Raw genomic sequence first — 24,474 nt, 5'->3', positions numbered from 1 at the left:
CATAGCTGATGGAACCCTATTTTAGAGCCGTTTAACCATTAGGAAGGCAAAATGTACTCTTTCCTTTGAACTGGAAGGTGGAAATACCAAGGCTAGAGCTGTCACAAACAGTGCTTGAAGACAGGAGAGCAATATGAAAGGTGACAAATGAGGGTGCATCCTAACAGCACTCATGCTTGGAGCCACCTAGCCAGGAACTTTTTAGTTAGATCTGTCAAACAATTCTCTTGGTTGCTTACATGAAGAGTTTTCAGTTAACGTCACATATGCAGTACAGGTATTAACAATTCTTAGAAAGCAATCACATATTGTAGATCAAATGTACCTCAAAAAAGGGGAAAAACCACAGCCATGTAATGACACACACAACAATTTATGGGGAACACAATTTGTTTAATGAGTATTCAGTAGCTTCTTTAGATATACATTAAACATTAATAAGAAATTTTATATATATATATATATTTTTTTTTTGAAGAGTTCATCTTAAAAAGAATTAAAGATAATTTATTGTCCTTGGCACTTTCATTCAGTAATAAAGTGGTACCTCGGTTCACAAACTCAATTCTCTTCATGATTCTGGTCACAAATTGAACTAGTCAAGAACCAAATCAAATTTCTCCATAAGGTCAACACTGAACCTAACCACCGAATTTGACTGAGTTCTTGTCCAACTCAGTTTGCGACCAGACTCATGGAAAGAATCAAGTTCATGAACCAAGGTACCACTGTATTCAATACTTATAGTGTTATAGAACATTTATAACACCTAACTAATCTAGACTCAATTTTTTATTACTATTTCTAAAACTAGGAAATGGTAGTACTTTTCCATGAAATAAACATCTTAGATTCATGAAAAAAATCCAGAGGAAAAATCTGGAATTAAGCACATGAATTTCTCAGTACTCCCGAAACCCCACTAAAATGACAGTAAAAGAATAAAAAATGCATAAACTCTCAAAAAACAGGGAGAACAGGAAATAAAATCTAGAAGATGGAAGATGGAAAAGCAAGCAATGGTTGGCTTTACAGAACAAAGAAGACCACGACCTAACTGCCTGCACTGAGGAAGTCAGTATAAAGCAAACATTTGGACTAGAGTCATCAGAAATGGGACTGGAAAGAGAGGGTAGATGGAATCAAAGTCTGCATAAGGAAGGGTCCCATCTCCACCCTCGAAGGCAGGTGGCTGCCCCTCCTGTAGAGGCTAACCCCAATAGGCCACAGGCTTTAGGAAACAGTGTCACTGAGGAAGGGGATGAGGCCTCTCAGTGCAGAGCAGGAGGTTGAGAGGAACCTTTACAGAGAACAGGGCCTCCTGGCTCCCTTCCCCTGCAGGCCTTAACACTGACAGCTGGGCTCACTTCCCCCCTTCTCCCCCAGACAAGGGAAGACTGCTCTTTGTTCAGTGACTAGATACAGGAAAAAGAAAGCAGGGATTAAAAAAAATCTGTGTCTCCTGTTAGCCACTTTTAAATGTGAGCAGACATCTGAGGAGCTTCAATCTTTTGGGAAATAAAAAAACAATAAAATGATCCCTAGTACAAAAAAACAAAAAACAATAAAATGAAAGAAAGACATCAAAATAAGCAGGAAACATCAAAAACTACAGCTAATATACTTCAACAGAAGATATGCATCCTGTGAAGAAAAATAATTTTTTTAAAGAAAAGATTTACAGAATAAGAAAAATCCTTCATACAAAAAATGTCAGCAGAAACTTTAAACTCAAGATATCACTGCTTCAGAAATATTCCTGATTAACAGAAAGAGATTGAAAACAGGAGTGAAAAATAAGAAATTAAAGTTCAAGAAAAGAAAAAATGCAGTAAAGAGTAACATCACAGAAACACAAAAAAATTTCTCAGAACCAATGGGTTTGAAAGGATGGCCACCAGGAGTGCCAAGAACAATGAATAAAAAGACCTACACCAAGGTATATTGTCACAGGATTACCAAACTTTGAGGATAAGGAGAAAACCTGAAAACGTTCCAAAATCAGAAATACTGGAAACGAAGATGATGAAGAAAATGAAAGGAAAATTCCAGGCAAATGCCAGTAGAACCAGACGACAGAGAAGAAAGAGCTAAAGAGAACAGCTGCAGGGGCAGCCTTTCTGGGGCAGGAACAGAGGTGGAACCGGTGGGGCAGAGACTGCCCGGCTGCTTGTTGATGGATACCTGTTACTCTGCTTTTAAACCACGCACAGTGTTTGTATCACTTTGATGAGAAACTGAAGTGAGATTTAAAAAACATCCCATTTCCAAATTACCTTATGAAAGAAAGAACTTACCTGAACAACAACGGAAAAGGCTTTTGATTTTATCTTTGCCAATGATTCAGCTCTTTCACATCTCTAGGATAAAAATAAGCAAGAAGGAAACACAGTTAAAACACACAGACACCAGATGAAATAATGAACGGCCACATATTTGTTATCAGCAGTAACAGGCCGAGGGAGGGCAGGTGAAAGGAACGCTTACTGAGCACACAGTGAGCCCCAGGACACAAACACCAACCCTGTCCTTCAGCAGACAGCCATGGTCCCTTCTACTCAAGACCCGAGCAACAAGAGAGGGACAGAAGCCTTGAGACAAGGCCCTGGCCCACTGTTCCCTGCCTTTCCGCTCACGCCTCATCCGCTAGGATGAGCACAGACTCGAGGCAGCAAACAGTGGATCGCAGCACGGGCTGCACCCTGGCAAAAGGCTGGCACCTGAGAGCTGCAGTGCTCTCCACCACCACCCTTCCCTTCACCGTAAAACGGGCTCACAGTCTCAGCCCACTCAGTACCTCACCGGGCTCACGGGGCCCTTCGCAAGATTCCAGGACAGATGGACTAGCTTTCCACTGGACTGGGATTCCAAACCTTTTCTGATATTCTGATACTAAGGATCGTGATGCTTTATATACACAATGACAGCAGCACAAAAAAATGAAAAGAACCTAACCAAACTGCGGCCCTGTAAGTGATCACAGAGCTGTGCTCTGACCTGTGATTCCTGTGCAGTTCCTTCTCTCTTTCCTTCTTCATCTTTAGGATCTGATTTTAAGGATGGATTCTGAAAGAACAGAAACTTTATGTATACTACACACACACACACACACACACACACACACACACATGCACGCACACATTTACAGTTTCATTAAATACAAATCAATTTTACAACATTGAGAATCAGTTACTTTTAATTACTAAAAAGCTACAAGATCATTTCATATAATTACAACATGGTTTACCACCTGACAATAAGATCGTATTTTGGTTTCAGAACATTTATAAAATCATCGATAAAATACCTAAATCCTTCTAAGTAATGAAAGGACAGCATGCACTTTATGTAGTATGAAGAAAATTGCTTTATTCTCCCTTTCTTCAGATTTTCTGAGGTCTTTTACGGCTCTTCTATTTATTCCCCCGCCCCCAACCCCAGCAGCACTGGAGACTGAACTCACAGCCTCTGCACTGAACTACATTCCCAGCTCTTTTCATATTTTGAAATAGGATCTTGCTAAATTATCCAGGCTGGGCTTGAACTTGCAATCTTTCTGCTTCATCTCCCAGAGGGCTGGCATTCCAGGCATGTACCACCATGACTGGCTTAGTACTGCTCACTTAAGAGACTTTGTCTATTAAAAGAGTACTGACAGGCTGTTTTATTAAATGCCAAGATCATTCATGCAGCCTATTTGTGACATTTAAAGTACTCAAACATTCTAAAACCTGGCACCTTCTTTAAAATAAATGAGTAATTACTGTCTTCCTCCCAGGACTATCATCTCTTCCCTTGTTTATCATTTTTATAATTAAGTTTTGAGCCAGTTTACTTTATATAATGGAAAGCCAAAATTAGCAACAAATCTTTCTGAGAGAGAAAATGTGGATCAAAATACCTACCTAGCACTTGTGAATACACTAATACATGATCAGATACACAGTAAGTAACCAGAAATGGCTTATTTTAAAAGTTTTTTCCTAGACATACGTACTAAAATGAAATGGAATAGTAGTTTAAAACATAAATTCAGCAATACTGGCATTCAGGTACCAAGAGTGAAACAGTTTGTCTAAATGAAAAGGCTAATGTGGCCAGCTCTAGCATCAATACTTTTGGTTCAAAAAACCAAATTGGAAATCTGTGCTGAGGAAATCTGCAAACAGACAAGCCACATCAGGTACAGGATGTGATAGACAGAGAAGCACACACCCTGTCACAGTGGGTGATTAACTCAAAATTTTAAAACAATGTCGAGATCAATGCTGTGTCAAAAAAACCCATATCCTTGAAGAAACGGATCTGGCCCCAAGACTGGCAATTTGCAACCTATAGAAATGCCAACTACAAAGATTATAAATAAACCTATGCTATAAAATCTATATATATACATACTCACATACAGAAAAAAAAATCCCCTTGTGCAGTTAAATGGCATGACACAGCTACTGAGCAACAAAGCCAAAACTAGAAAGGCAAAACCCTCTAAATCCTGAATCCCCAGGCCACCTCAACACACTTGCCCACATCTAAACCCTCACGTGCGATGCAAGGCAAAGGAGCCAGCTCACTGCTTACCTGTCTGTCTCTGTGCCACTGCTGATGTTCCAAAACTATGTTCTTAATATTATCAAAAAAATCATCCTTTATCAAGCTGAGGGCTTTGTCTGGTTTGGACTTATCAGCTGAAATTATATGCTTCATGTTCTGATAATGCTCATGAACATTTAGCATTTCCTGAAAATGAAAAGATGTGTGTTTGATTTTTAATTTCTGAGGAGTAACTTGAAGACAAAACTAATGTAACACCAAATAACCTTCTAAAGTGACTGTCAGTTGGTAAGAAATAATGTGCAGCAGTACTATGAAAATAATATAATCACAAAGTAAAGGAATTACTTGCGGCACGTATAAGTTAATTGAATTCAGCTCAACAAACATTAGCTAAGACACACTGTTATGGGGAAACAGTAGGAAAAGACTAAATGAGAAATACAGAATTGAATTCCAGACATAACAAATTATTTACATTATAATGTATCATTATTTCACTTCTGACAAGAACATATTTTTTACATCATACTGTCATTATCTAGGACATTTACAGGGCTGGGGATGTGGCTCAGCAGAACACCTGCCTAACAGGTACAAGGCCCTGGGTTTGATTCCCAGTACCGTCAAAAAAGTATAATAAGACAAAATAAAATAATCCATCTATAGTTATTTCTGCTGTTCTGGAAATTCCTATATGACAACTTTCGCCCAACCCTCCACAGGCTCTCAAAAACCTATGTGGCCCTAAGTTTCATTATTAGTTGAGTGATAAGATATAGAAGGTGTTATGATACCACTTATGACATTATTAATGAAGGTTCCCTCCCCACAAAATCTTGAGCCAATGTTCATGTCTGTGGGGTAAGAAGACAGCCCATAACAGTCAGACTTAAGAACGCGTATAAATCTTGGCATAGGGACTTGTGTCTCAGATCATCAGCGAACTAGTGACAGGTGGCTACTGTGATAACATCCAAGCATTCCCAAGCCTGACTGTTCAATGAACTGCAGGAAATTCTGGTGGAATCAACACCCGGCCAAGAAATCAGAAACTGCTTGGTAGCAGTGAATGCTCACATACACAGAATCTGCAATGAGGTAACAGTGTCCAGACACTAAATCTAATTACTAAAACTTCTCAATAATTCCCCTTCTGCCAAAAAATTAGAAAATATAAATTCCTTCCCAAATAATAAAGCACCTTTTTTTTTTTATTTTTAGGAGCAATAGGATTTTAATAAACAGAACCCATCCCAAAGCCATGACTATGACAACTGTACTTGCACCAAAACAGCACAGAAAACCAGGGTGTGGTGGGAGGGCTCGATGCAGGTTGGGGAGGACATGAGTAGGGCCTGGGGAGGGCAGGGTGCATCAATCTTCAGGGAGAGCATTGGGCTTTAGCCCAGGGAGGGGAGGGGTGGGGCAAAGGCACCGAGGGCCCCACTTTTTCCTATTGCCCTCAGCACCCTGGGGATGCAGGCATCGGGGCAGACCTGGCCTTTATTGCTACCCACCAGCATTAAACACCCCTGACCCCAACACTAGCACCACAGGTGGATCCAGGGCAGGGGAAGGGTAGGGATGGGGAAATTGCGTAGGGAAAGATTCAACTAGAATCCAGTAAATTGTGCTCAGTTCTCTTTACTTCCTACAACCGAGTACATGCGTCACAGGGGAGAGGTTGCAACAGGACATGAAACGCACCCCTCCCTGCCCGACACACCTGCACACAGGATGATGGTGTCTGCAGCATCACAGGTCATGCAGGGCATGGGGAAGGGGAGGTTCACACACACACTGATGCCCAGAGCGGGCACCAGACTGGGAACACTCCTGAATATCCACAGCTGTACACAGGGAACCCCCAGGTCCCCTCCCGTCTTGCCATCCCCCAGACAGGGAAGCTGTATTGCTGAGAGCGCCACCCTGGGGGCTGCTCGGCCAGGCACCCTCCCGGCCCACCCTGCCCATACTGGCACATCTGCAAGACACACGGCAGCGAGAGTAGGCACCCTCCCTCCCAGGCTCCTGTGGCTTCTTCCTCCATCTTGCCTCCAGCCCCTCTTGAACCCCTGCCAAACTCACTCCATTCAGAACCTATCCCCACCCACAACACACACATACAAAGCGGAGCTATCCAGGAATACAAGCGGCACAAGGAAATTGTCTAGGACGGGAGCGGAGGCAGGGGGGAAAGACTGGCACAACAGCTTCTTTAGAACAACTGGAGAGGGTGCCCAGAGTGAGGATGGAGAGGGGAGGGAAGGCTCTCTCCGCCTTCCCTGGGGCCGTTAGGCTTCCAGACTCCCCAGGGAAAGGCCCTGGGAGGAGTGAGCAAGGGCCTAGGGCAGATGCTCTCATCACCTGCCACCCTCCGCCTTCCCAAATGCAGTGCAAGTGTCCTCCTCACACCTATGTGGGCAACAGCAGCCTCAGAAGCAGTACCTTCATGTAACTCAAAGAGCAGGCCCTTCCCATCTAGCCCCTTCCCATCTCTGGGATCTGGTCACTTCCTTGGGGGTTGGGGCAGGAGGAGGGAGTCCCCAAGTCAGACCCGTCTCTTTCTACCTCCCTCTTCCCAGACCACTGGGGTTGGTCCTCAAGGATTCTTTCTCTCTGCCCTTGCCCAACCTGGGCCAAAGTCACAGAGGGTTGGAGCCATTACAGTTAGAGGGGAAGGGGGTGCTTTGCTCCTTATCCCTCCTTCTTAAAAGGTAGGGTTCAAACTTGGTGGGATGGGGGCCCATACCGCTTTTCTCCAGGAGGGTTTCTGGGCTAGGGTCTTATACAAAGTACTTTTATAACATGTATTTTAATGCACTTCTTTCTCACTAAGCTACTAGAGGAGGAAAAAACCCTGCTTTTTATTATACTTGATTCTCAGATGTCTGCTGAATGATAAATCTGTGACTCTAGTTCCAGCCCAGGTCCAACACAAAGGCACTGCAGCCATTCAGAAATATGTATGAACTTAACTCCACTACTTCCTATTGTCTCTGTATCTCTGTTAGCTTTATTTTCTTATCTAACTCAACTTTAATGCAAGGATAAGAATGTCTACTATAAAAAATAATTAAAAACTATTAAAAACATCTATTTTGGGGCAGGGGATTTAGCTCAGTGGTTCTACCGCCTGCCTTGCAAGCCAAGGACCCGAGTTCGATCCCCAGTACCAAAATAAATAAATAAATAAATAAATAAATAAATAAATAAATAAATAAATAAATAAATAAAAACATCTATTTTGCAGGAATATGGCAGAAGAAAATGGTTTACACAAAGCATCCTGCATAGTGTCTGTATTATACTATGTCTTCAGACATTCATGGTAAACATGTCATTTCCTTCTATTCTTAACCTTTTTAGAGACATGAATAACTTTGAGAAGCCAAGCATACTGACTCAGCCCTCACTCTTAAGTATCCAGATGTACAACATCAATTCTTCACACATTGTAGTGGAGGAGGGGGGTGAACCATCAGAAAGCCACTCATGGTTTCCAGATTAAAATTTATTCTCAAAAATAAAGTCACTTTATGGAACAAGGCTAGAATGCTTTCAAATCAATTTGCTCCCTGAATTATGAACACAGTGGCAACCGGGCAGGCAGATACTCTGGGGTATATGAATACTTAAGCAAATCAAAGGTCTGATTCCTCTTTCACTGCAGATTTAGGAAGCGTGAACAGAGTTTGGAAAAACAGAAGTAACACTTCTTACAGATCCACTATGTGCTACATGTCACACTCAGTACTACTCGGGCTTCACCTCATTTCAATTCTCACAACTGGACAGAATATAGATTGCAGTCATGGCTAGGTGAGGTGAGGGTACTTGTATTTCCAACTACTCAGCAGGCTGAAGTAGGATGATCCCTTGAGCTCAAGTGAGGGAAACATAGTAAGATCTTGTCTCAGAAAAAAAAGGTTGTGATCCTAGTATTAAGAAAATTAAGGTTCCAAGAGATGAAATAAATGTGACCAAGATGTCCCTGCCACTTCCTCCTCTGACTATATTCTTTTGAAACGTCACTGATTAGAAGGGCATATGTAACCTAGCATTGGGATTGTCAGAACCCTAGGGCAATGCTTTTCTGCCCTTGTAGAAGTCTGTGAGTACTACTACTCACCCATGCCAAAAAAAGATTTTTCAATACTGTCCATCTCCAATTACCATCCAATTAAATAAATGTTGTAAAAAGAAACAAAGGAAAGAAATAAGTGCTTTAAAAAAGGAACTTAGGAAATAAATGCCTTTTGCTAACAGATTAATAGAGTTAGTTACATATGTAGAGTAAGTTATAACCTCAATATACAATTGACAATAAAAATTTTTTTTATATTCAAGGGCACAAAAGCAAATTTACCTCTAATACATCAGAAGTGATAAGCTTCATTACACGATCACTTGGGTCCTTAAATTCTTCTGTAATTTCAGCTCGTTGAATTTTTTTCTTCATTCTATATGAAAGCTATGAGATAGGAAATGTCTTTTAAAATGCATGTCTATTAAAAGATATTTTGAAAATAAGTCAGCAGTACAAACCATCAATAAATATGAATAAAACAAAAGCATCTCTAAGTGTATATTTATTAAATATTTATTAAATATTCATCTTCCAAAGACTATAGATTTGGACTGTCCCATTAGATTCCAAGCCACCTTGTTATAAATTCAAATGAGATTCAGAAGTTAACAATTTGCCAGGTAATGGCAGAATCAGAACTTCTTCAACCTAGTATCTGAATTGTCACAAGATTAAAGAAATAAGATTTTAAGAGAAGTTCCACCTTGTCACCAACTGACAAGTTAAAATTCCTTGGTCCTCTTTGGGTAACTCCTCAGACTTTCAAATTTAAAAAGATACATGCACATGAAGCTGCTAAATCTCATTTCCTCTCCCCCAAATTTGCTTATACATGGCCTCCAGAAACATACAACATTCAAAAGCAGAGGTTGAACTTCGTTTGCAAGAAAAAAAGTAACATTTTCTTCTATTTTAAGAAGGCTGTAAGTCTTGAACACTACTAATAGTCTTTCCATTTTTCTGTAGATTGAGGTGCTTTCTGGAAAATAAAGTACAACTGCTCATTTTGAAAAAGACAATTACTTAAGGCAACATACCAATTTAGGCATTGCTGTGAAGTGAAATGCTCTGTCTAGTCGTAGCTTCCTAAAAATATAAGCTGCATCAAAATGTTGTGCATTTATCAAATCTTGCTGAAATTTTAAAACTTCATCCCAATCCTTCAAAGCAACTCTAATCTGCAATAATAAAGAGTAAAAAATTGTACAAATCATAAGTCTCTATTTGTAAATGTATTAAATTTTAAAACACGCTATTTCTATTTAAGTCAGCATATTGTAGAATGAATAAGGTACTTGTTTCACATTTCTACTGGAGGAAAACAACTCACCAACATTACCTTTTGTTTTGGTTGACACAGCTGGGTATTATATAATCCATACAGCAGATACAAAGCACCAACTCTTATCTGGAAGGTATATGGAGGTAAAAAATATCTCCAAGCCAAAGCTAAAGCCTCTTTTGTAAATGTGTTCTTTTCTAAATTTCTCATTTTGCCACTGTAAAACAAAACAAAAAAATATTATGATTCATTAAGTAAATAAATGATGAAAAAGGACAGAACAGGTATATACTTATTTAAAAGCAATTGCCAGTAATGGTATAAAGATTTCCTACATGACCTTTCCTGGATTCAAGAACAAAAGGCTACTTTAGTGCTGTCCTTCTGACACTGTCACACAAGCTTAGGTAATGACCTACAGCTTTCAAAAAGCACCAACTTTACTTGCCAATTTGATCGGAAACTAAAGAAGAAACTTGAAATTATTACTAATAAACTATCTGAAACTGCCACCCTAACCAAAACTTTTAAAAAAAGCAAGATTGTAATAAAGTCAATATGAGAGCTGGGGATTTGGCTCAGTGGTTTCGCCACCTGCTGCACAAGCAAGGACCCAAGTTCGATCCCCGGTACCAAAAAAAATAAATAAAGTCCATATGACATCCTTCTTACAACTTCAGACCCAATATGAGCACATTTTGGATCATTTTCTATATGACACCTGAAATAAGTAGATTAAAAAAAAAAATCTTTGTTTTTTTTTTTTTTTGATACCGGGGATCGAACTCAGGACCTTGGGCTTTCGAGGCAGGCGCGGTGCCACTGAACTAAATGCCCAGCCCAAAAAATCTTTTTAATATACTCTTAAGTAAAATAAATGTCTCAAAGTGTATTAAACAGGTATAAGTAACTGACACACTTTACAAATATAAATATGTTGAAATTTTCATTTAATAGCTCTGCAGCCAGTAAGTACTGGCTTTATTATATCTGATTACAAGGAAGCGAACATGCTGCCTCCTTCAAAATTACTTCCCTATTAGGGTAAGCCTTGAAAATTTTCTCTGATGTGCCCTTTTTGTTTTTCCCCAAGGAATACAACCTGAAAGATGATGGATTTTAGAAACAGGCAGACACACAGATTCCAACATGTGCTCCACCTTCTAATTGCAATCTGGGAAAAATTAACCTCCCTAAGCTTCAATTTCTTCACTTACACAACAAGGATAATTATATTTATTTTTCATAGTTGTTTTATGGATTAAATAAATTAAGCTATAAGTGTATTACATTTGGTAGCTATTTAAAAAACGGGTTCTCCTTTCAGTAGCTGTACAATAAATAGCTCCTCATCCCCCAGCCCCTATAATTTACAAACTACATAACTTGTTTACATTAACAAAGAAAACCTTTACATTTGATTCAGCAAAACACAGTTTTAATCCGAAAGTCTCATTCAATCAATTATTTAGCCTTTTTAATATTATACGTTGTCAATCATGGTTCTCAAGTTCAGTCTAGTGGAAGAAAAATGTAAAAGTAATAATATACACAAATATTTATTGGGTACTTGAAACGTATTTAAGGTTTATATTAGCTCACTTAATCCTCACAGATATTACCATCATCTCTACAGTATTTTACAGATAAGAAAGCTCAAACAAGTAACTCGCCCCAAATCCTAGTCCCAAATCCTGCATTCAAATTCAGACAGCTGGACTCCATCATCTGCGCTCTTAACCATTAATTATCCTGCACTCCTTTCCTGGACTACACAATTAAAGGTGGTTAAGTGGTGAGACAAGCATAGGGTGCTATGGGGAAAAAACGGAGCACGTCTAGGAGGGCAAAACTTTCCGGGAGGAACTGCTATTTGGGCATAGGTGTGGGTGAAGAATAAAGTGGGCAAAGGGAGTAGGGAAGAGGGTCTCGGCTTAGGAAATGCCAGTGGAGGGCGAAAGGCAATCGCTGGGGCAATAAAGCGAGAGCGCTGAGGGGACGGCGCCAGGAGGCTGGAACACCGGCAGAGCACTGCAAAGGACTGCCAGCCCTGTTAAGAATTTGAGTTTTATCCCAAATGTAACGGGAACCACCGAAGGGAGGTGAGAAGGGAAGTGACATCAAATTTGAACTTTAGAAAGAGAACGTTGGTTGTTGCACGAAAAATTAATGCAATCGGGCAGGATTTTGTCTTTGCTCGGGCACTGGTTTGTTTTTAAACATGGGATTCCAGAAGAACAAGACAGTGGCCGGGGTGGTCAGATTCCCATTTGGTAAGAGTAATCGAGGCCCAGCGAAACTGCCAGGTACAGAGCGTCCGCCTCCAGGCAGGCAGAGGCCGCCCCTCGCCGGGCCTCTCCCCCGGCCACGGCACAGACTGAAGAAAGCAACTTGCTACCCCGCCACAAGCGCGAGAAGTCAGCGAGCAGATGTCACTCACCAGAAGACGGTCCCAAACTTCATCTTCCTCCAGAGCTCCGTGAAGTCCTCGAAGCGTACACTGTCCATCTCCTGAAAGCGGCTAAGCAGCGTTTCGCAATCGGCCTGCAAGCAGGAAGAAGTCTCCATGGCTGCGCGGTTCGCACTCAATACTCACCTACCAGCTTTCAGCCGTCACCCCGGAACCAAAACGGGATGCCCCGCCCCCTGCGACAGGACGCACGTACGCTGTGGCGTATTCCCAGGCTCCTTTAGCTCCGCCTTCATCCGGGCCCGTGCTAGAGTTCCTGGTGATTACTGCGCATGCGCCGGAGGACGGCGGAGTTTTGTGAGCGGCGTTATCGTTAGAGTACGAAGATTGGGACTTTTAATTGCGGTGAAGAGGTTTGTTTATCAAGACTTCTGTGAGCCCCAATAAGCTTTTAGGTCTTCATTTTCCGCTAGCGTATGTAAATTGGCTTTACCGTTACTATCACTCTTCTTAAAAGGGACCGTAGAGTGGGGGAAGTCAGTGACCCACAACCTACAACCCCCACGTGGAAAGACTTTAGAAGAGCACTTACTGGGAAATGGACTCAACTTGTTCTTCCTCTGATCGTCCAGATCCTTACAGTCCATGCCCACTTAATACACAGCTTAATGTGTGGCTGTCTTCTTGTATCCCTAGTAGTCTTGAGACCCCCTCTGGAGAAGAGGAGCTGTATTTCATACCCTACTGTAAACTGCCATCCCACACACTCCTATGCTACAAGCAAGCACAGTAGTTAGTAGAGATTGCCTACTTGATATGTCTTATTATTTGGCTACACTGACTCTGCCTCTTGCCTTCTCCCAGAAGCTAGCTGCATAGCACTTTAGACTGTTTTTCTGACTGCAAGACAAGCTGTTACAAGTGCTATACTTTAGATGTATCCTGATATACTAGAAAAGGAATGGGCTATCTGGAAATGGAGGATCAACTCCTTTCACCTTCCTGATCATTGTTCTTTTTAAATACTTTTATATTCTATGTAAACAAAAACTTTAGACGATGTGTGAGATTAGAAGCTTAGCAGTATAACGTGTCTTCCTGTTTAGGAATCAGAATATTGCCAACCCCTCATATTAATATGAAACATACTAATAACTTTGCCCTATCTTAGTAACACTCATCTTGAATTTAGTTTCTCTTGTATACATTTAGCCCATCTGTATGTTTAAACATATTTTAGTTGTAGTTGGTTTTGAGTTTTATGAAAATGGTATTGCAATTAATACATATTTTTGAATTGCTTATTAAACTTGATGTTTAAGAGTTACTTATCTTGTTATTTATAACTGTAGTTCACTTTCACTATTGCCCAATAGTCCATTGTTAACATATAGTTTTTCCATTGTTTCCTCTGAAAATCTAGGTGGAATCCAGATTTTGGTTTTATAAACAGTGCTACTATAAACACTTGTATGTCACTTCTTCTTTGTAGGGATACAGTAGAGAAGACCCAATTAAACTTGAATTTCAGATCAACTAAAAAAGTATTCTTTGTTTACCTTAATTTCAATTTGGGCATTTGTATTAGCTTTACTTCATTGTGACAAAATACCCAAGATAATCAACATAAAAACCGAAAAGGGTTTTTCAGTTCATGGTGAGTTGTCTTTGTTGATTTGGGGCCTGTGGCAAGGCAGTACCTCATGGTGGGAATGTGGCAGAGAGCCACTCACCTCATGGCAGCCAGGAAGCAAAAGGAAACAGGAAGTGGAAAGGATCTCAGTGTCTGCTTCAAGTGCATGTTCCCAGTTACTTAATTTCTTCTTCTAGGCTCCACCTTCTAAAGGTCCCTCTACCTCCCAACAACACCATGGTCTAGGGACCAGGCTTTCAATACCTGGGTCTTTAGATATAAAGGGCATAGATATATCTGGGCATTGTGGATATAAACCATAGTAGCATACTGTAATTCTATTTGCTAAATATAGTGACTCTACTTGTATGTTGCAGCCATCTAGAGTATATACTTGTGTGTCCAAAATGGAATTGTTGCATGAGAATATTTGTACATGTTCAACTTTAGACATTTCCAAATTGTATGCGAGTTCTTGCTTGAGCCCTATCAACTCAGAAACTTGATATCAAAAGGTGCTCTTAATATACATTTCTCTGATTACTAGTGTGGTATGCAGATTTTGAAATTCGAATTTCCTGTTAATATTTCCTGTGCTGTAAAATACCTGTGTTTATATTTTGTTCATTTCTCAATTGGGTTATTTGACTTTTTCATATGGATTTCTAGGAACACCTTATATATTCTTAGTAAACTGATGTTTTTATGTGTATTGTAAATATATTTTTTTCAATGTGATACTTGTTTTTATTTATTATCTTTAATTTGTTTTGTTTTGTTGGTGCTGGAGAGTATACCCAAAACCTTATGCATGCTAGGCAAGCACTCAATGGCACAATTTATTGTGTTTCTCATTTACAAAAATTCTTATTTTTGTTATTGTCTATCTTCATCTTTTCTGATAGGGACTTTTGTGTCTTAAGCTTAATATATTTTTCCTACATTTCATCATTAGTCAAGATAATAGTAGTGTAACTGTAAACCTTTAATACTTAGTGGCTTAACGATGCTCGAAAGAAAAACGACCTCACACACGTGATGATGTTATGGAAATATAAACCTCTGAACCAGGATGATGCTCTTTCGCCCAAAATAGAATGGGAGGACTGCATTAGGGCCCCTCCCAATGTGCTGGGGCTGTAACTATCAGCCTCTGTGTACATGTGTATTTGTGATGTGACTGTAACATAAATCATACCCAACCAGACTGTAGGATGTTAATGGATACCCAACAAGGCTGTAAAATGTTAGTATATGCCTATAGAAGGGAGACAGACACAAAAATTGTGTAAAAGGGTGTAACTATGTCATGTTCAGCACTCAGCCTTTGGATACGAATCTGCTGAGTCAGTGCCAAGATGAATAAAGCTGCTTCCTGGGAAAAAGGCCTTGATGTCCCATCTCTCTACACAAAATCCCACAGCAAACTTTTTATAGCAGTTTGACAGAGTAATTTCATGTCTGTTGAGTCTAATAACAGAAAAATGGGTTTGTATTTGGGATAACTTTTTAAATATCATTTTTTCTAGTAATTTATTTTTATTTTAGTTCACAGAAATATCAGTCCATGATAGATTAGGGGAAATGGCCCATTATTAAGGATAGTTTGAGAATCACTGATGCATACCATTTCAGTCCACATTCCATGGGCAAAAAGTCATATGGACCCATCCAAGAACAAAAGGGGATGGGAACTATAGTCCCCTACTGGGCAACCTTTTCCCAGCAACAATAAATCTCTTAATTCATGGAAAAGTTACACAAAACTTAGTTGGAGTGCAAGCTTTTTTTACCATAATTTTATTCCCAAAGTCTTAAACTATTTTAAGTTTTTACTTTTAATCTACCATAATCTATCAAAAATGGTTCTTACACATGGTATGGGTTATATGTACAACCTTATGTATGTATGAGGTATAATTACAAAGATATAGTGAATGTTTAAATTTTTAAAAATTTATTAAAGTCAAAGATACTTTGGCACTAATCCCCCAGAAAGATTCTCCCTTGCTTTGAACACACTTATCCCATTGTTTTTGCAGGGTGACAGAAAAGCACTGCACACAGGTCAAAGCACACAAAAGCAGCAACAGCAACAACAAACAAAAGCATGTATAAATCAGGTTTACCCTGAGTGCAGCATGTTTACGGGCTATCCTGAGTATTGCTCAGGCAGGTGTTATTCCAACCAGACGATTCTTGTGTTGAAAAAATTTGATAAAATTGACATTTTTATATTCCTGTTATATTATCTTATAAAAATTAACCCAAAAATACATAATTTTTGGTCATCATGTATTTAAACAATTGGTCTTGTAAGTGGTTAAAGGCCAGGAACCTCAACTTAGGTATCTCCCCCTGAATCTCCGGGGGTGACTGACAGGAATGATTGACAGGGAGATGAGTCATCTTAAGGGCTCTTAACATTCATGCCTATCCCAGAATTCACTGTGATCTTAATTATATTTATGACATGTAGTGCATATTTGTGAATCTGTAATAAGGTGGGAGCAGAGTAAAGGTGACTGAAAGGTCAGGCTGGGAGATCCAACACACATGTGCTCTTGCCTAAAGCATCAGAGATCTCCTGGTTTTTATTTTATCTTCTACCCCTTTTCAGACAATAGAAGTAGGAATAACTGTAGGCTTGTTTAGAATTAAATGGAGGGAAAGGAGTGAGTCCTTCATCTCCCTTGTTTCTAACTGTACTATTACTGCTTATATCTAGATATTCCCTAAAGCCTCATGCACACCCATAAGTGGGGCTTTTGAAGGGGGCTGAATCATGGGTGTGTGGACTAAGGGTATGTGATAACTTGCTTAGTCCCCTGGGTGTGGGTGGCACCAACCAATACCCTTGTAGTCTGAATGGAATAAAAGGAAAAGAAAGGCTTGCTCTTCAGTGTTTTCTGCCTGCCCTGCCACAGACTTTCTCCTCTGCCATGCCCCTCTGCCATGCTACCCTGCCTTGGAGCCAGCCAAATATGGACTAAAACCTCTAAAAACCGTGAGCTGAAATAAACTTCCTCTTTCAATTAGTGAATGTTGAGTATTTTGACCCAGCAATGAGAAAGTAACTAAGACAAGATTTTGGTACCAAAAGTGAGGTCATTTTTGTGATGCTACCTGACCATGTGGTTCACAACCTTTGGATCTGGCTTGTGGGAAGAGTCTGGAAATGGTGGCTGAAGAAGCAGCCCTAGAATATTATAAGCTGAACTTGATAGGAAATTCTGGTCCAAGATTGGAAGACCAGAATGCTGATAAAAATGCAGCCAGTAAACACCAGGTTTAGGAGGTTTCAATTGGGAACAAGGACTGTATTGGCAGCTGGACTCCAGGCCATGTGTGTTATGTTCTGGCAGAAATTCTGAATAAATATTGCTCATGTCTAGATACTTTGCAGGAGACTGAGATTCACTACAGCAGGAGAAAATCTGGCTGGAGAAATTTCAAAGCAGTCTAATGTTGAGGCAGTGGCATGGCTACTGTTGGGGGCTTTTAGCTAGATCGCTCCAGAATCAAGAGCAGAGCCCAGCTGAATGATGTTAAAAGTTTTGAATTTGGCCAGAAAGAAAGCTCCAGTAAAGCTGCAACATGCAAAGATGAACAGAGGAGAACTTGGTTGCTGAAAAATATTACCAATAAAAAGATAGTATTTCAAAACAGGACAATAAAAAAGATGAGCTGAGGACATCATAAGAGCCAGAAGTACTCCACACTTTGCAGCCTCAAAATTGCAAAGGTGAAAGATTTTGGTTTGAGAAGACAGCCCCCAGAGCACCATGTCCCAGAATGGCAGCAACCTAGAGAATTTGCTCCTTGGCATTGGGTTCATAGTGCTCAGCCATCCAGGTACTCTACTCCTACAGCCAAGAAAGAAGGAAGCTTGGCTACTGCTCCAGCTGGTGGCAGATATTGGGATTATTCACATGGTGCTAGTTTTATGAGCATTCACATTGCAAGTTGTTGGGTCAGGAAGGCTTCCCCCTAGATTTCAGAAGAAGGTCTGGGAGGCCAGGCAGTGTGCCCCTGAGAGGGCAGTGTGTGAAGCTTATGAGTGTGAACCCAAAAGTGCAGTGGAGACCACAGAAAGTTGGAGAAGTCAGGAATGTGGATCATCTAAGGAAAGTTCCAAGGAGTGAGCAAAGTTAGCTCAAGAAAGAAGCCCTGAGGGCTACAACCACCAGGAGTGCCATAGAAGTAGAGCCACACAAGCTCATTGGAGTTCACATTAGCCATGACTGCCCCAGGTGCTGGATATAGAACTATGGGATTTGATGTTTACCCTGCTGGATTTTGGTCTTGCTTTGGTTGCTTTCCTTTCCATCCCTCTATGTGAAACTTTTGGAGAGAGATTATACGTTGGAAGTGCTTAACTTTCTTTTCATCTTTACAGGGGCTTGCAGCTAAGAGTTTGTCTTAAATCCCAGAGAAAAATTTGGACTAGTTTTCAGCAGTGCCAAAACTGTTAGGACTTTGGCAACTCTTAGAGATGGACTAAATGCATTTTTCATGAGTCTTTTGGAGGCCAGGGCAGAATGTTATGGCTTATAGTTTATATGTTTCCCCAAGCCTCATGCACTCCTAGGTGGGTCTTTGAGGAAGTGGCTAGATCATGGGTGTGTGATACTGGACTAAGGAATGAAAACTTGATTAGTCCACTTACTAAGCACAGTTCTGGGTGTGGATAATGGGAACCCCCCACTTGGATGTGGGTGGCACTAACCATTAGGCTTACTGCCTGAATGGAATAAAAGGAAAAGGAAGGCTTGCTGCTCAATGCTTTATGCTTGCCCTGCCATGGACTGTTTCTCCTCTGCTGTGTCCCTACGACATGCTGCGCTGCCATGGAGCCAGCTGAGTATAGACTGAAACCTCTACAGACTGTGACCTGAAATAAACCTCTCCTCCTTTAACTTGTAGGTGTCTGGTATTTTGTCCCAGCAATGAGAAATTAAGATACATTGCTACTGGGACATTAACAGGATTACATTACATCTATAAATCAACTTGGAAAGGAATAACATCTTTATAATACTATGTCTAAATATTTCATAAGTCACTTTTACCATTGATAATATAAAATTTGCCCCGTCAACATCTTTGATTGGATTTTTTTTTATGTACGTTTGCTTTTGTTGGCTATTGTATTTGGTATTGTTTACTTCTGTACATTTTATAATTGCTTAATTCTATTATGTAAAAATACAATTGAATTATTTTGGTTTTGGTTTTGGGTTTTTTATGTTTGTTTGTTTGTTTTGAGACAGGGTCTTGCTTTGTGGTGCAGACTAGCCTTGAACTCACTATGTAGCCCAGGTTAGCCTTGATCTCATGGCAATCCTCCTGCCTCAGCCTCCTGAGTGCTGAGATTACAGGTGTGTACCACCAGCCCCAGCTACAATTGAATTTTATACATTGATCTAATAGTCAAACTTGTTAAACTCTTACTAATTTTTCTAAAGATTTGAGGTTTCCTAGGGTGAAATCAGCAACTATGAAAAATTAAGTTTGTTTTTTCCTTCCCAATTCCTGCACTATTAGTTTAATTTTCTCCTCTTATTTCACTTCTCTGCCTAAGACTTCCATCTATATTATGTTAAATATAAACATGGGAGCATGGGTGTGTGTCTGTTGGCTACTGAACTACCAACACTAAAAGTGCATGGCACCCAGCAGTTGCTCAATGAAGAGTCTAGTAATTTAAATTATTTTACTTTTCAACTCTAGAATTTCTGACTCTTTTAAAATAATTTCTACCTACCTGTATTTTGTCTGGTACCGGGGATCGAACTCAGGACCTTGTGCTTGCGAGGCAGGCAGCAGAACCACTGAGCTAAATCCCCGGCCCTACCTACCTGTATTTTGTATTTGACAAGCCATTGTCTTCATATGTTCTTTTACATCTTTAAGTATGATATTTTTAATATATTTTTAATGGCTGCTTTAAAATCTTTTTGAGTTAAATTAGCCATCTGGGCCCTCTGACATGTAATTTCTATCCAACCATTCTTCCTTTCTATGAATCAAAATTACCTGTCTTTTTATGTCTCATAATTATTAAAAATTAAATATTTTAAAAATTAAAATGACAAGTCATTATCCAGAATTCCCCCAAATTGCCTCAAAGCTTATTGTGTTGGTCAGCTTTCCCATTGCTGGGACAAACTATGCAACATCCACAATTTAAAGGAGGAGAAGTTTTATTTGGCTTATAGTTTTACAGGTTTAGTCCACAGTTACCTGGCTCCAAAGCAAGAACATCATGGCAGAAAGGCACAGTGTAGCAGAGGTGCTCAGTTTATGATGGCTAGGAAGCAAAGGAGTAGAATGGTGCCAGAGAAGAAAGGGCCAGAGACCAGACAGAGTGTCCAAAGTTGAAACTCCATGATCCATCCAAACACACACAAAGATATGCTTTTCTAATCCCCTGGGTGGTTCTCTAGTTAATCAAGTTGATAATCCAGCTCAATTATCACATTCCAACCCTTGTCAACTTGATAGCAAAATACATCTCCTTAAACCATGCTTAATCTTCAAGTTAAAACAAGGTCATAATTCCAACTAACATGATCTAACTATTCCATGTATAGCTGAAAACACAATGATCCCTTTCTCAATGTCTCAATAGCTTCATAATTGCTCAAAAGTTCAAGTTCAGAGTTTCCTCTATGATTCAAGATAAAAAATCTTAGCTGTAAACCTCTGAAAAGTATGTTACATATTCTGTTGGGAGCCATTCTACATAATTTTGGGGAAAAATCACTTCACAAATTAAGATTAGGCCTAGTCTTCTGGCCTACAGGCCAGCTATGACATGCCGAAACAACTCTATTTTAGCCTCCAGTCACAGCTGATACACCTCAATGGTCCCATGATCTGTAACACTTAAGGGCAACATTACATCAGTTGAAGACATCCTGGTTCCCTGAGAACAGAACTGAATAGTAAGAGAAAGGTTTCAACTGGGGAGGGACAAATTCCTTATCAGCTTAAATCATCCCACCTACTGTTGTAAGAACATCTTTGCTCATCTGACCAACCTAATCATATAAGTTTCTCATCAACCTAAGATCCTCATCAGCATAAGATCCTCATAGTTATAGGTTTACTGCCATCCTCCAAGACATCTGATACTTCCTCCAATTATTCAATCCTTGCCAATTTAGGATTATCACCACCATCTGTTACTCCCTATGAACCCAGTAAATAGTGGCAAGCTCAGGGTGTCATCTTTGCTGCCCAGAGCAGCATTGATCAGGCCCAGAACCCAGTTTCTTAAGTCTCACTTCCTGTCTTTATTCTTTAATTCACCTTGCACTGTTGTGGCTCACAGGAGACCAAGACCTACTGCAGGGTTTCTGGTAATGTACCCTTTCCCATTCTCTACAATATTCCTTATATACAATTGTACAGTGTAAACATTCCCATTTCAAAAGGGAGGAATAGGGCAGTAGAAGAGGACTGAATCAAAGCCAGACTGAAACCCAGTAGGACAAACACTTAAGTCCCCTGTAACTCCATATTTGGCATCCAGGGTGCGTGGTAGTAAGATGTGAGTTGCAAAGGGCTCAGTTAGTTCCACCTGTATGGCCTCTCTTTTGGTCTGGCTCCTCTCAAAGCCTATAGCTTTCCTTGGCAGACATCCCATGTTTTTAGCATTTCTGACTTCCTGTGGTCTCTACTGCAATTTCAGCTTCATTTGCAAGCTTCACACTCCACCCTCTCAGGGGCACAATGCCTGGCCTTTTGGGCCTTCCAGGCAAATCTTGGTAGAAGCCTCCCTGACCTCACAACTCTTGCATCTATCTATATGCCTAAAAAAACAGTATCACATAGACAATGCCAAGATCTGCTTCCAGCATAAGCAATAGCTGGACCCCCTTGGACCATGGCTTCAGATAACCTCTGAGGTCCTAGATAGCTGAGCATGGTGAAATGAATCTCAGGAAACAAATTCCCTAGGTAGCCCTTCTGTAGTAGAGGGACCAGGATATATTTTTCTCAAAGAAAATGTTTATATTTTTGCACCATTGAGCCTGCAGTGTGTGCGGTCTTGCTGATTTCTGAGACAGAAGGCATCTTTCTTCTCCCAGTTCAAAGTATGTTGTTTCTTTTTTGGTACTGGGGATCAAACTCAGGACCTTAACGCTTTCGAGGCAGGCGCCGGAACCACTGAGCTAAATCCCCAGCCCATGTTTCTTTTTAATAACACAAATCTTTAGCAATCACAGCTTCTTTGGCTCCAACTTTACAAGTGGTCCCTTCTGGGCCAAAATTGAAGTTTTTCAAATTTTCTGCTCTTGTTTTTCACTTCCAATTCTCACTACACATCTGGCTAAAAGAAGCCAGCAGTAATCATGCCACAGTCTGAATGTTGAGTTGCCTTGAGATTTCCAACCTATCTTAGTCACTTTCCTTATGGCTCGGACAAAATTCCCAATAGCAGCAACTTAACAAGGAGAGGTTTATTTTGGCTCCTGTTTTAGAAGATTCAGTCCTTGCATGGTAGGCAGCATGGTGAAAGGGTACATCTAGAGGAAATTTACTTGTCTAATGTATGACAGGAAGTAAGAGTGAAGCAGGGAAGAGCAATATACCATCCCAGGTCATGCCTCCAGTGACCTGCCTCTTCTGGCCAGGCCCCACATTCCACAAGCCCTACCTGTGAGCACATGAGACTCTTGGGGGACATCTGATTTCTAAACCATAACACTCCGTAGATCAGTTAGTCCACCACCTTTAAATTCAGCTTCATTTTCTAGAGTGTAACATACACAACCTCTAATCTTATTTTCAATATATAGTCTTCATTCCAATCTGTAATCATATGAGGCTTTATTGTCCACATTCCTATCAGCATTCTGGTCTTCTGAGCTCCCACCAGAATTGCCCATCAAGCTCTGATTACAGAAATCTAGGGCTTCTCTAGCCTACATCTTCAACGCTTTCCAAATTTCTCCTACAAACCATTCCAAAGGTTTTTGAACCATATGATCAGGTATAGTCACAGCAATGACCTCACTTCTCAGTACCAACTTTTTGTATTAGTTTTCCCATGGCTGGGACAAACTACACTACCTCACACCTGGAACTTAAAGGAAGAGGTTTAATTTTGTACATGGTTTTAGAGGGTTAGTCCACGATCAGCTGGCTCCAGGGCAGAAACATTGTGGTGGAATGAAACTGTTCAGTTCACGACAGGTAGGAAGCACAGCAGGAGAACAGTGCCAAAGAGGAAGAGGACAAGGATAGACAAGAAATGGTATCTGTGGTGGTTACAGTATCAACTTGATTGCCTTTGGGATCTGCCCCAGGAATTGGTAGTACACACTTCAAGGTGTGCCTGGGTGGGTCATGGTGGCATGGCCTTGAGATCTATGTCTGGTCCCTCACTCCTTCTGTTATGGTTTAGATTTAGATTGTCTCCCAAAAGTCTCATGCATTCAGAGGCAGGGCTTTTGGAAGGTGATGGGATCATGGGGATGCTATACTCATCAGTGGATTCACCCACTAATGAGTTCAGCTGCTGAGTATACCAATAGGAGGTGGGGCCTGGTTAGAACTGGATATCTGAGAACACGACTTAGAAGGGTCTGTCTCCTTCCCTGGCTCATTTCTTTGTGCTTTCTGCTTCCTGGCTGCCATGACGTGAGCAGTCTCCCTCTGCCTGGCCCTTATACCATGCAGTTTCTGCATTGGAGTTGGCCAGCCATGAATTGAAACTTCTGAGACAGTGAGCCAAAATGAACCTATGCTCCTTTGGGTTGTGGGTGTCAAGTATTTTATTCCAGCAAGAAGGAAGTGACTAAGATACCTTTCTTGCTGGCACTGTCCCCCTTCTTTGCCTTCTGCTCTCCATGAACTAAGCAGCCTAGTTCTACTATGGCCTTCTCTCATTATGTTTCTGTCTGGGACCCAGCAAAGGACTGGATTCCCTTAAAACATAAGCCAAATTAAACTTCTGCTTTAAATTCTAATGTCAGCAATGGGAAAGCCGACTACTGCAGTATCCAGTCACACCTCTATGACCTGTCCAGACACGCCCAGAGGTCCCATGCTTTACTAATCTTAGGTGGCTCTCAAGCCAGTCCAATTGACTATCAAGCTTAACTGTCACACTTGTTTTTCCTTACCTGTTTATGAGCTGGCAGGATTGTTTTGGTGAAGTCCATTTCCCTTGGTATGACAGTTCTGATACTGCTCCCTTGACAGCAGCCTTGGCCCTGCTGTCACTGTGGGTTGATAATGGTTCTAGCATGCTCATTATCTCTTTTCTTGATCTCTCCATCTAACTGCTTGCCTCCTTTGGTATCACACCCAGCTGTTAGCAACTGCTAACTGCTAGCTAATTGCTCTATTATTTTGACAACACCCTAAGACATAAATTGCTCTGAAGTCTAGTCCTTTGAAGAGGTAGGTTTTTAGTTCAGCTTTCAGGTATGTTCTCATCCCATTACTGCTCTTCTCTGATTCTCACTGGTAAACTAGCTGGTCTG

At 40.6% G+C, this 24,474-nt stretch overlaps 1 protein-coding gene across 4 annotated transcripts in view; it reads right to left on the bottom strand.

Moving 5' to 3' along the window:
- Positions 1–24,474, bottom strand: part of Snapc1 (small nuclear RNA activating complex polypeptide 1) — a 38,942-nt gene that overhangs the window by 10,712 nt on the left and 3,756 nt on the right. The window contains exons 1-8 of one of the 4 annotated variants that reach the window (XM_087195228.1): positions 24,112–24,277; positions 12,370–12,473; positions 9,978–10,146; positions 9,685–9,825; positions 8,927–9,031; positions 4,582–4,740; positions 2,998–3,066; positions 2,298–2,360 (exon numbers count right to left, since the gene is read on the bottom strand). In XM_087195228.1, coding sequence (XP_087051354.1) covers positions 2,298–2,360; positions 2,998–3,066; positions 4,582–4,740; positions 8,927–9,031; positions 9,685–9,825; positions 9,978–10,146; positions 12,370–12,473; positions 24,112–24,150 — 849 coding nt within the window. In that variant the 5' untranslated portion in view covers positions 24,151–24,277. Of the gene's footprint in view, positions 1–2,297; positions 2,361–2,997; positions 3,067–4,581; positions 4,741–8,926; positions 9,032–9,684; positions 9,826–9,977; positions 10,147–12,369; positions 12,474–24,111; positions 24,278–24,474 lie in introns of those variants that run through there. The other 3 variants (XM_004837434.3, XM_013067779.3, XM_087195229.1) reach the window with 3 other exon arrangements.

This window comes from Heterocephalus glaber, unplaced genomic scaffold (genome assembly GCF_053883595.1).
Source record: "Heterocephalus glaber isolate CG9 unplaced genomic scaffold, H.glaber_assembly_v1.0 deba00001608, whole genome shotgun sequence".
Classification (NCBI taxonomy): domain Eukaryota; kingdom Metazoa; phylum Chordata; class Mammalia; order Rodentia; family Bathyergidae; genus Heterocephalus; species Heterocephalus glaber.
The sequence above is the reverse complement of the archived record's forward strand: the minus strand, read 5'-3'. Positions and strand labels throughout refer to the sequence as shown.